This window comes from Ambystoma mexicanum, chromosome 9 (genome assembly GCF_040938575.1).
Source record: "Ambystoma mexicanum isolate Mex_15411 chromosome 9, UKY_AmexF1_1, whole genome shotgun sequence".
Taxonomy (NCBI): Eukaryota; Metazoa; Chordata; class Amphibia; order Caudata; family Ambystomatidae; genus Ambystoma; species Ambystoma mexicanum.
In genome coordinates, this window is record NC_090931.1 from 1,181,760,117 (window position 1) to 1,181,773,332 (window position 13,216).

The following is a 13,216-nucleotide window of genomic DNA, read 5'->3' on the forward strand; positions in this document are numbered from 1 at the left end:
ACAATACCCCACTACATTCTTCCTCATTTTCACAGTCTGCCACTGCCCCATCTCAGTCTTCATCATCACAGTCCCCCACTACACCCACCTACCTATTGATTATCGCAGTACCCCATTGGTAATTCAACATTTACTGCTAGCTCTTTCTTCCTTGTCCCAGTACTACACTAGTAACATATTGTATCAGCCCAACATCACTCTCTGTTATCTCAGTATATCATTTGTATTTCATTGTTATGTAGTAGACAATAAAAAGATAGCATACTTGATAACACCCATGTTGCATAGCAGAAGAACACACATTGATAACAAAGGGTATGAGCTCAATTATACACTATGCCACACTACTACTCCCTCCTACATACTGCTGCCCCCTCCTTCTCACTACCACCCCCTCATCCACTGTACTATTCCGTCCTGCATACTACTTCTAATACTACTACAACTGGAGACACCTCCTCCACAGGCTCTGTCCTTTCATTGACACACAAACCCTTCCCAGTCTCTCATTACACTATCTCACCAAATGACAGTTGTTACTCTTCCACACACCCACTCAAAATGCAGTACCACTTGCATTCACTAACAAATGCATCACCTTCTCCATTAATTGCTTTGACTGTCCACTACATTGTCCATCCTCCTGCTGATCACTTGCTCTGCCCGTTGTACTTCCTCTGACCTCACTTAATAAACCACAATGTCCTGCTTCCTGGACGTTTTGTATCATAAAACCACAATGCCCTGCTTCCTGGACGTTTCATATCCCCTCCCTAACTTCTGATTAGCAGCCTTTCCCAATCTAATTGAGCCCTGTCTTAACTGCCAAGGAAGTGCTACAAATGAATCATGTTGTAAATGACAAGTTAAGCCCAGCCCACTTTCTCAGTGAGGAACCATGGTGCAACAACAATGGCAGACTGCATTGCCCTAGTTCATGTTAAGGAGCCGGCCCCTTGCTCCCCCCAAAGTATGTTCACTACTTGGTGTTTCTACCATTGCTTTACATCTCTGGTGCTCTCAGGGCCATGCTTGGGACTCCAATTTCTGTGTCCTGTGCCTGGTGTCCAATATGTGGTTCGCTGTTCTGTTTCATGTAAGATCCAGCTCAGGTCTCTATTTCACCTGGGGGCTGACAACTGGGCTTGCATGTATGAAGGTGACTGCAGGGAACCTGTTACACTCCTTTGGAGTTGTTCTGCATTATCGAGATATCCACCAGTCTGTGTGTGTGGTGCTGAAGCATCTCTTCTTTTGGTTAGTTCATGCTTCTTCACATTTCTGTAATTAGAAGAGAATATTCTGCCAGCAATTTGGTTCACAGGCATTGGGTGATGCTTTTAGCACTGTGCAGAAACAGACTGGCACTAGGAGGGACAGGAACTGGGGCCCTTTCAACTGCCACTGTCCTCCTCGGGGAGGACTGGCTTTGCATTTCTATTGGTAGGCCTCCCGATTCCGGCTGAGAGGGTTTCACATGAATCTTGACATGACCTTTTCACACACCTCCACACTTTCTTCTAATTCCTCCCCCACTACCTGTCCAACAACTGCCTGGGATAACGGGAGAGAACATTTATGTTTGCTTATTTGACTCACACCTGACGTTTGACTTTATATGAAGAAGGCTGTGAGGCCAAGAAACATTTCAGAATTTGAGGATGTGTGCTTTATTCCTGCCCATCAAGACTGATTGGGAGTGGCTCATCACCAATTTCAATTGTCGGCCGTTAAGGTAATAGAGATGGCTTTGTACAGCCGATTTTATAACTAAGGATCGCAGTTCAATCATGGGATAGATCTTCTCACTGGTAAACTGCTTACAAGAGATGTACATGTTCAATTTCTCCTCCCCCTTCTCAACTTTAGACCACACTGCTCCAATGCAAGTAGAATTGACACTCTGTAGAAAAACACTTTTTCTAGAAGTCTAGCATTGTTAATATTGGGCTTTTGGATAAATCATCCTTCAGTTGGTCGAAGGAGTCTTACCCTCCTCCATGTTTTTGAATGAAGCGTTCATAGTAACTAGGCACTGTAAATACCATAAGTCTTTCTTTGTTACCAGACTGGGCACCTTCTGGATGGGTTCTGTTTTCACTTGGGATAGTACTTGTACAATTCCCATTTGGAATCAGAAATATGTGATGCTGGAATGGGTGAAATGACATTGTCTATTTCTCTTTGGCTGTCAAGCAGCCTTTCCATAGCAGGTTACAAGCAGCTGTAAGCTGTTGCATATCTTCTTCCAAGTAGAGCTGTGGAAGAATTCGTCATAGTGGTAGGCTGTAGTCAAGGCATGACTGGGAGTCAGGATTGGGTCCATCAGCCACTGGAAGTTTGCAGATGCTCCAAAAAAGCTCAAGGTAGGACTGTGAACGTTAAAAGTCCCCTAGGTGTAGAGACGGTTGTTTTTGGTTTGTCCACCTCGTCCAGAAGTACATGCCACCAACCTTTCTTCAAAAGGAGCTTGGAGATCAATTTTGCCATACCCAACCTCTCCACCAACGTATCTATGATGTGCGTCAAACCTGGATATCTATTTGAAGCCCCCAAATTTGATTCAGAATCGCCTGTCGTTTCCCGCTTTGGAATGAAGACAACTACGGGAGCATGGTTCACTGAATTACTGTTAATTTATGCCATGGTACAGCATCTACTTTAGTTACTTGCAGACGATTTATTTGTTTCCTGGTCTACGGTAGTCTGTCAAATTATTCTTCCGGGGGATGAATGTATTTTGTGGACAATTCCATGCACCTATCCGGGCTTTGGGGAGAATACATCGGCATTGGTTACAATCCACTTGGCTAGTCCTTGGTGTTCAGCTGTGAACAGCCTCACTGGTATGTTACGTCAAATATGAACATGGGAAAAGGTGTAGCCCTCATGTTGTTAAGATACAGTTGAAGTAGTTGTGGATTTCTGTGCTCTTTCCAGTTCTTGATCTTGATTATATGTTATAGCGGGCTGGTTTCTGGAGGTATGCTTTCTTTACTTTGTATGTTAAAGGAGAAAGCGTGCAGAGAAGAGAGGTGCTGAGGTGCTGACTATACCCTACCTATATGGTATTAGTCATGTATCACTCAGCCATACTTGCCCCACTTCCGGCAGTGTGACATTTTGACCACCTCAAGGATGGCTGCCAGAGAGGGCCACCTTGCAAAGCCAGACGAGGAGGTGATGTTGAGAAATCCTGAAAAGGCCGCATGGCATTTTATAGAAATGTTGTACCTGCACCTGGCACCTAGAAATTGAGCCAGGGCCCAAAGCGTTGCAGGAAAGGCATCATGTGCTTGAATGCACACACCCGGTTGACATTTGCATTGGGGCAAGCTTCTGCTTCACACACGTTCTCGAAGGTGTTACCTTTGGCATGTTCTGAGTTTGTGTTGTGACATAGTGTTTCAATTAAGTAAACTAATGTTTGATAAAATCATAAAATCATTCGGTGGATGGATGGATGGATGGATGGATGGATGGATGGATAGTCTTAGCTCAAAAGATATAACCTGAAAATATATTACACACATGCAAACTACATTTTCCTTGTAAATACACATAAAAACATTCAATATTCTGCAAAGTGTGGACTATGGTAGATGCAGCTTTGGAATGTGAAGGAACTGCAGCCAGAGACCAATGCATTTTATTGCATTGTTTCCCTCAGACAATTCCCTCAATGCTCTTTCTGAGAGTAGCGTGTCCGTGTATTGAGAGCCCAACGCTGTGGATGTATTGTCATATTGCTGCACATTAAACTGATACATTTTTTCCCATTTATTATCACAGCTGCTCTAATGGAAAGATTGCATCTAGTTGTCAGTTATGTGATGGCTACTGCTATAATGGAGGCACCTGTCAGCTGGACCCGGAGACAAACATCCCCGTCTGTGTGTGAGTATCTGTTACGACAACCGTGCTCTATGCACATGCTTTTGTGGAACATGCGGCGGCAAATATGCATCCATTTGCCCATGTAAAGTTGTTTTTGTATTGTTTCTGTGAATCGTCTTGCAAACATAAAGCAAGACGATTCACAGAAACAATACAAAATATAGTGAGTAAGTGTCAATATGGATGGCAAATGGGTTACCATCAAATGGGAATGCAGATGTCCTCATGGTGTTTGCTATTCCGCATGCATGGCAATCGCTAGCCTCACATCCATTTCCACAGTGTACCAGAGCTTTGGAAGTCTTAGATAAGCTTGAATCGTGCTGTGATGATTCGCGCATTTGTTTGTAATCCTTAAAGTTCCAGAAGTGAGAATCGACATCTGCCATTGCCATGTGAATACCCGCTGTAGCTCTTGTTATGCCTTAAAAATCATTAGCGTGCCCTCAAATGAAGACCATATTTCATTTCATAACGATAGTGTTTTAATACATGAATCCTCCCTGTTGGTTTCCAAGCCTCTCCCTGATTGGATTTGGTGGTAGCGGGGGCGCTTTGTTGGGAATATCTGCAAGGCCAGAGCAGAGTAGGTCAGGGAGAGTATCCCTGCTCCTGGCGCTCAGCAATATCCTGCATTCCAGATGTCAACACTGGAGCTGGAAGAAATGGGAGCCACGTGCTGCAAACGGTAGACTTTTAGAGAGGTTGCTGTGTGTTTTGTGCCCACAGGCTCATTTACAAGGCAATCATGTATTCTATTGCGAAATGTGCTCCTCATTTCTTTCAGCCATTGTGAATGTGGGTAGCAAACTATTTTGATACACTAAATAATGATCGGCATATTTTATTTTTGTTAATAATAAATATATAGAGATATAATTAAGAATATTATTGCTTGAAATTAAAACAAGATGTCCGATTTGTGTGCTAAATAATCAATGTGAAATTGAATCACCAATAACAATACATGATTTTTTAAGTGTTTTTTCTAGCCAATGTGTTAAATGTCCTGTTAGCAAAATTAATTGTATTCTTTGGACAGGTGGCTAAAGCCCATCCCGAATTATTCATGTGACGTGTGTTATGAGTTATGTGCGATGCGATTTAATTGTTGATCCAACCAAAAGGCAGATTATTTATTTTAGTTGTATTTTACTGAAATTCTGCAGATGCTCTGTTGGGTTTAAAAGTCAGCGATGTGACCAGAAAGTGAACCCTTGTGATTACTACTGTCAGAATGAGGGAATTTGCACTTTAACTGCGTTTAATGAACCGAAATGCAAGTAGGTTAAATCTTCCACTTACCGCTGCACATTATCAGATATCATTTCAGGCCACATGTCATTAAACCTGGCTTCAAATCATGCGCATTTACATACATTTCACAACTGGTATTTAATCGGGCTCAATTCTGTCTAGTGCTTCGTGATTTTAGTGACATTGAAGAGAATATTGTGTCTTAACTATTTGGCTTCTGATCTGTATAAATAAATACATTATGATAATAAGAAAAACACATCTACGCATAGAGTTTTAAGTTGCACTGTTACCATTTGACAAACCTAATGTCAGTAATAACGTTTGATATGCTCAATCAGTATTTTAACTAGCCAAATATACCTTTGCTATTGATATGCAGTCGAAAATCAGATTTAACTTATTTTATTTAAAGGATCATTGAGGTAAAATGTTGCTTTCGTTTATAAGTTGATATGTTTTTTTTTTTACTTTTCCTTTCTCAGCAACATGCACAATGTGATCCTTTACACATTTGTAAAAAACTATTGGTTATTTGTTTTGACTTTCTTTCTCTGCCTTTTCCATGTTTACACGCATGTTACACATCCATCTAAGGGGCTGATTCATGGAATTTGAGCGCCGAAAAACAGGGATTTGTGCGCCATTCTGCCCGCTAATCCCTGTTTAACAAATGGGGATTTGCGGGCAGAATGGCGCACAAATCCCCGTTTTTTTGCGCACAAATTCCATGAATCAGCCTGTAAATCTTTTTAATCATCCCTCCTTGCTCTGATAACTGCAGAGTGTGTAGGATAGGTACTTGCTTCTGAACTATTAATTACAATATTTCTGTTTTGTTAAAACATGATTATTGTAAAAAATAGGCTCATACAGTGAAACTTTGAAAAGGGAAATGTGGAGCCATGTTAGTCCATTTTTAAAATCACACAAATAGAGAATTTCATACCTGAACTGGAAATATTATGCAGGGATGGAGCAATGAATTGGCTTTCAAAGCCGCATAGAATTCTTTATCAGATGGTGCAGAGGGAAATGTTAAGAAAAGAAACACAAATGGGTCAGTTCATTCTCAAAGCAAAGAGAAAGAAAAGTCAATCTTCTTCATTGGGGGAATGATTGGTATGCATGGAATGCAGGTCAGCTGTGGACCATTAGGTCCTGTACGCAAGGAATATATACGAATTTTCACTGAAAACAGTCCACAAACTTTGAAGCCATCTTCTTGATGTGTACAGAAGGCAAAGACTCTCTTAAGCAATTCCACAAATCAATGAATGGCGTTCACCACTTGATCAAGTTCACAATGGAATACTGAAAGAATAGAATACTCTTCCTGGATACAACTATCTCTGTTAGAAAATAAATGGCTACTGGAAACAGAAACCCAAGGACAAGAACAAATACTTGTAAAGGGCAAGTTTCCATCAAAGCTGTTTGTTTCAGTCTCCACAAGCCCAATAAAAGAATCATCACTTACCGGTGCAGCTCACGTCTTAAAAGTGACACAAAGTTTTCTGTTATCTAAAGCCAGGCCATCCAGTACCAATGCATATTCTCCAACAGGAAGACAACAGACAATAAATATGCTGCGCTCCATACATCCTTCCCTCTAAAGGTCACTGAGCCAGACAAATAAATAGGGAATTTTATTGTGCATTGAAAATACAGAGAAAACTATTGCATTCCATCTACCGTGTCTTCCACCCGAAAAGAATATGGAAGGCTAGGGAGATCGATGAGGTGGCGGTTGGGAGCAGTGAAGGGAGTCAGCTGTTTGTTACTGTCTCCACAGGCCCAATAAAAGAACCAACACTTACCAGCACAGCTCTTGACATTTCATTGGCAACGAGAATTTGGGCCACGGGGGTCGGCCAACATAACCCCTGGTGGCAACTAGCTGCGAGTTGCACTCAGGCAGCTTTGCAAACCACGATAAGATCCTCCTGTGGGGTGCAGTGCGGTGCAGCATGCCTCCTACAGTGGTCATGGGATCATTTATACACTGCTCCGAGGAAACGCAAGTGCAGATTTGAGTACAAGTACAGACGTTGAAGTGCTTGCGGGTTAGTGGAAAGGACTCAGGAGTGTCACAGAAATGTGGCAGCCTTCTTGGTTGCCATGGTTACATGCAACTCAAAATCCTCATTCATCCAGGCTCAGTTTCCTCGTTGCAGTATTGAACTATTGCTTTAATAAAAAAAACAGCTATGTAAAGGGGTGTAACCAAGAAATGACATTTTTTTAAGTTAGTGAAAAGGAAGCACTGCAGCAAAATTTCATTTTGGCATCCCCTCACCCCTTCTAGCTGAACCAGGCACATCTTCAATTAGATGTGAAAGGTGGAAAAAATGATTTGGTGCAGAAGGTTGCAGTGTGTATGATGGACTTCCTGAAGAGTCAGAAGCAGGTCAATGAGACATTGATGATTACACTATGACAGTACAAAAGCTACAATCATTTTGAACCGAAGAAGAACATCATATTTGAGCGTCACAAATTATTTCAGAGGTCACAAGAACCGCAAGAGCCTATGGAGTGCTTTGTGGTAGCATTAAGGACTTTAAACCACACTTGTGAGTTTAGGGGGCTGACCAACTCATTGATCGGAGATCAACTGGTATGTTGTACCAAAAATAGCAGGATACAGGAAAAACGACTTGCCAATGATTTGCCACATGACCAGTCAATGGAAGTGGCAAGGAGTATGGAGCAAACGGCTCATTATATGAAAAGTATGGAGCTGAAAAACAAGTACAAGAAGTGTTTGCTATCCGATAACCAAATAAAGTGAATGACAGCATAGAATCAAAATGCCTCAGACATCTTGCAGCTAATCTGTTCTGTCCTGAAAGGAATGTGAACTGTCTTAAAGGCAAGAAAAAGGGCACTTTGCCCGGTTATGCCGAGAGCACTATAGATGCTGTAGAGTTGGGAGGGAGCCGCTGAGTACAAGAAGAATCACCATTAGGAAGTGTCCAAGTGATAGGACAAAATAAACATGTTGTAGAGATTAGTGCAGTGGCCTGGATAAAAAATGTCCCAACTGATGACTTTGCAATGGATGGGAAGGTCATTACAATGAAGGTGGGTAGTGGCTTTTCATGGGCCATTATATCAATTGAAATGTACAAAAACTGTGTGGAAGGAAGATTGGAGGACCTTGGCAAACATTATTTAGAGCCAAATGCTTATGGTGACATGAACATTGACTTATTAGGAGCATTTTCAGCAAAGACCAAATACAAAGGCAGAAGCTGTGTGGCATAGGTGTATGTTGCATATAAAGGATCTTTGCTACTGGGTTGGGACAAGCAATACAAGCTTGGAGTTCATATTCAAGTCAATGCGTCTGAAGCAGTCACTGTGGCTGAAGTGGAAGACAAAACGTAGAGAGAGTTTCCAGAAGTGTTCTCAAATGACCGGGGGAAGCTAACGGACATCGAGCACTGCATCAAGCTCAAGAAATGAGCCATTCCTGTAGTCTGCAAAGTGAGGTCAGTTCCTCACCAACTCAAGGAGAAGCTAAAAGAAGAGCTGGATTTGTTGCTTTGTGGGGGCATTATTGAGAATATCGAGAGCTCGGAAAGGCTGTCCCCAGTAGTCATTGTCTCAAATCCGAGTGGCAGCATTGGAGTTTGTGTATGATATGATAGGTTATTTATAATGCGCTTAATACCCAGAGGTTTGTAAGCGCGGACCCGGGGATCGAACCTGTGGTGCTCCGTGTCGTCTTGCTTCCAAGATGAGCACGTTGCCCCTGAGCTATCCTCCCTGAGAGATCTTAATAGAAGCAATTGGGTAAACTGTACCAAGTTAACGGTCATTTCAGAGGTTCTTTCGAATCTGGGCAGCTCCACTTTATTCACAGTTATTGACTTATCTGTGGCCTACCATCAAGTTCCACTAAGCCTTGAATTCCAGCATCTGACAGAATGTATCACCACATGAGAAATGTTCTGGTATTGTCGGATGACCTATGGGCTTGCTTCAGTGGCTGCAGTTTTTTAGAAAGTTATGTAGAAGATCTTGGAAGGAGTTCCCAACATCATAGTTTTTCACAACAATGTACTGGTACATGCAATCTCTCCAAAGGAACACAATGCGGTGTTAAGGAAGGTCCTACACTGATTGAAGTCAGCAGGTTTAACTGTCCAATGGAAAAAATGCCAACTCCAATCATTTCTTGGCTTAGATGAATACTATCACAAGTTTTCACAGGGATGTACTATGATTTCGACACCTTTAAGATTGTGACTCAAGAAAGGAGTTCATTTTGTTTGGTCAAAAGAATTTGAAAAGGCAGTCAGGAGGATCAAGGAGGACACTATAAAAGCGCCCTCTTTAGGGAAGTTCTGTGCCAAGGTTCAGTTGATTCTCACAGTAGATGCAAGCATGTTGGGCTTGGGGGCGACTCGCCAGCAATGTGCTGAAAACAAAGAGGAGCGAACAGTGGCTTTTGCATCATGGTCACTTAAGGGAGTTGAAACAAACTATTCAGTGATCGAGAGGGAAGCATTGGCAGTTCTTTTGGGCTATATTGTTCTTATAAATGTTCTTGTGGGGCAGAGAATGTATTGTGAGATAAGATCATAAGCCTTTGGCCCAGATGTTTTAATGGGGAAGTTGGAGTGTGGGATCCCTGAGGATCAGCAGGTGGTGATTGGGTTTACAAAGCTACAACTTTAGAGTTTGTTATCTGCCAGGAAAGCAGAACCAGTAGGTATGAGTCAAGGTGACTTGGGGAGTTGCGATGAGGAGGTTATCATTGCCATGATTGACCTGGAAAGTGTGGAGTGAACTGAATGGGAGTTGTCTGAAGGAGATGATGAAGTAAGGACGTTTTTCATAGAGTGGACGGTTTCCGGTTGGCCAGGCAAGGAGACCTTGGATAGGACATTTGAGGTGTGGCGGGAAGTGATGGATGAGTTGTCTCGTATTGATGGTGTGCTTAGGAAGGGGTTGAACATAGTTTCCCCAGAACGATTCATGCCCAAATTGATTGAGTTAGCTCATCAAGGGCACTTCGGGGTTATCAGCTTGAAAAGAAGGTTGAGGCAGTGTTTCTGGTGGCTGGGAATGAATAGTATGGTAGAGAGGTTGGTCAGAGGGTGTGCACTGTATTGTCTAAGTGATAAAAACCAAAGTGCTGTGTGAGACACCATTGATTGCTATGTTTGTTCCTAATCAGCATGTGGAAGAGGGTTGCTTTTGACAACGTGGAACCCATTCAGGGTTTGGGTGATGGTTTAAAGTTTCTTTTTGTGATGGTAGATTATCATACCAAATGGATAGAGTGGTGTCCTCTCAGGGAGGTTACAGTGAGTGATCTGGTTGAGTTCTTGGAGGGTGTGTTCTACAGAGAGGGTTTTCCCACAGAAATTGTTACATATAATGGGGTGCAGTTCTGTTTTGAGTTTATGATGACATTCTTGAACAGTTATGCATTAAACACACTCACAGCGCTTTTTACCATCCCTGGGCCAATTGTTTGGTGGAAAGAGTCAACAGGTTTGTTAAGGGCGATATCCAGTTGGTCTTTAGATCATAGTTACCCTTGAAATTGGTCCTTAATCACATGCAGTGAGGTTATCTCACTACACCACACTCGGTGACCAAGGTTTCAATGTTTGTTTCATTGAAGGGCAGAGAGCCTGGAACTAAAATATGCCCAGTTTGGCTTGAGTTGACCAACTCTGTTGCAGTAGATTTGGAGTTCCATAATGAAATTGATTAAGAAGAGTAAGATGCGTACCAAGGAGGTGTTTGATTATGAGAAGAGCGTGAATGATCATGTATGGAAGGTAAAAGATTGGGTCTTGATTTGCAGTCTGATGTCAATTTACAAGTGCCTGGAAAGTAAATTTCTGGGTCCCATGAGAATTTCTGCTGTTACAAACAGAGTGGGGATTGTTGAAGGAGGTGAAGTGTGGTCGATGGGTAGCTTAGTGCTTTGTGGTGAAGGTAATGATTATGATAGAGGATCATTGTTAGTAGAGTAGGGTGAAGCATTGTCAGTAGAAACAAATGACTGTGAAATGGAGTTTGGCCCAATGTTGACAAAAAGAGTGAGAAAGGAGCCAGGATGGATGAGAGACTTTATGCATGACTGAAGGTCAGAGAGTTTGTAGGTGTGCAAGATAACACCTGCAAAGCTGAAAAGGAAAAAAAAAAAAAAATATATATATATATATATATATATATATATATATATATATATATATATATATATATATATATATATATGTGTTTGTTTTCATCTTGTGTGACACTGTATCCTTTTAATATGTTAGAGTTCTAGGTTATATGTTCATTCTGTAGCATACTAGGTTTCTGTTGTTTTGGTCAAGTTCTATATAACCACTTGTTGCTCTCATGTTATGTTGGACACCCTGTGTTGTTTAAAGTGTTAAAGTTAAAGTGGGATATTTGTTACATTCCATCTCCCGAGACTTCCAACTGCATGGAACATGGAAGGCTCGAGAAATTGATGAGGTGGTGGTTGGGAGCAGTGAAGGGAGCAGCTGCTTGTTGCAGCTCTTATCTTTAAAGCCACATGGAGTGTTCTGTTATCTACAGCCAGGCCATCCAGTACCAATGAAAGTACCAATGAATGTGCTCCAACAGGAAGACAAAGGACAATAAGCATGCTGTGCTCCATACATCCTTCCTGCAAAAGGTCAATGAGCGAGACAAATAAATAGGAAATTTGATTGTGCATTTAAAATACAGAGAACAACTTCTACGAGAAATAGCAGAAACAAATCCACTTGGTTGGCACTGTGAGGAATTGCCATCTAGAAAAGGTGCAAAGCCCTTGCTTTTTAAAATATGTATTACTAGATACAATGATGCAGGTGATTCCTTCTCTAACCAGATCCCGCATTGGCGCAATTCCATTCCAAAAGCATAAGGCTCTTGTGCACTGCTGCATCAGTAGCATGAACCACAGCCCACTCTTTGCTCCTGACACAGAGCAGTTTCAAAGGTCTCAAGATTCCCACTCGACCAAAGCAGCGACAGCAAAGTAACTGCAGTAAGAGGATGACATGCCCCCTGTACTCAAACTACGATGATCATGAGTACCCCATGCTGGTATTAGTATCATCTCTAAGAATAAGCTATGCTTGAGTTTAGACATAGTGTGTGGCAGCACTTATGATCATGGCCACCACATCCCAATTTATATTGCAAATATGTCATCTCCTTTGTTTCAGCTCTGGTGTGGAAGGGAGTGTGTATTTGGATGAGAAGGGCCATTACTGCCACATGGCAGAAAGAAAAACAGAGGACCCATCATCTCTTTGATTCCTTCTGTGAGGTCCTATAAGCACCTCCCCTCACATCAGGGTGCTGCAGGTCTAAAGTGTTTTTGGCAGTAGCAGGGAAGTGAGGGGAGTAGGATAGGCAGTAGTGCCCTGGACACTGGAAAAAGCCTTCCACCATCTTGCTTCACATTGTCCCTCTTTCCCTTTCTGTCTCTTCCACTTCCTCTGGAGCAGAGCACTTTGGGTGCAAGATCACCATGGCAAAGTCCACTCCAGCCAGGAGCAGGGATTGTTCTGCTTGTACCCATATAAGAAAGAGTCTTGCATCCTCTCGGCAGAATTCCCTCCGTTCCTCAACAATCCTCTAAGGCAGAAGAAACGTTCTGAAGATTCTCACATGGACTTCCTTTGAGTCAGTTGCACTGTCCAAAGCCCTCTGACAGAGGTGAAGAAGGATTTTTACCTAACCACGCCAGGGAACATTGGGAGTGACCAGTACTGTGGGCCAGGACCAAAAATTCTGCAACAGATGTTCTATACCAGAAGAACAGACCCTGAACTGGAGCACCCTGCCCTCAACTCCTTTGTGAAAGCCTCACAACAATTGCAGGGACAGACGAGCTACAGCTCCCTGCTCTTTCACATGGAACCAATAGCTCAGTGATCCATGCATCCTGAACAATAGGCAAAATGCAGGTGCTGGTGTCCCTGTTCCTCCAACCAGTCAAACTATTGCACTGAATCTAAACCAGCTTGACACTGCATCTAAACCTACCAAAGCATGTCAACTGCTA

The 13,216-nt window shown here is 42.3% G+C and overlaps 1 protein-coding gene across 3 annotated transcripts in view; it reads left to right on the plus strand.

Annotated features, from left to right (window-relative positions):
• LRP1B (LDL receptor related protein 1B) overlaps nt 1-13,216 on the plus strand; it is a 4,835,697-nt gene that overhangs the window by 4,699,238 nt on the left and 123,243 nt on the right. For 2 of the 3 annotated variants that reach the window (XM_069616527.1, XM_069616526.1), the window contains exon 86: nt 3,793-3,897. In XM_069616527.1, the coding sequence (XP_069472628.1) occupies nt 3,793-3,897 (105 nt within the window). Of the gene's footprint in view, nt 1-3,792; nt 3,898-5,066; nt 5,181-13,216 lie in introns of all 3 variants that reach the window. The other variant, XM_069616528.1, reaches the window with a different exon arrangement.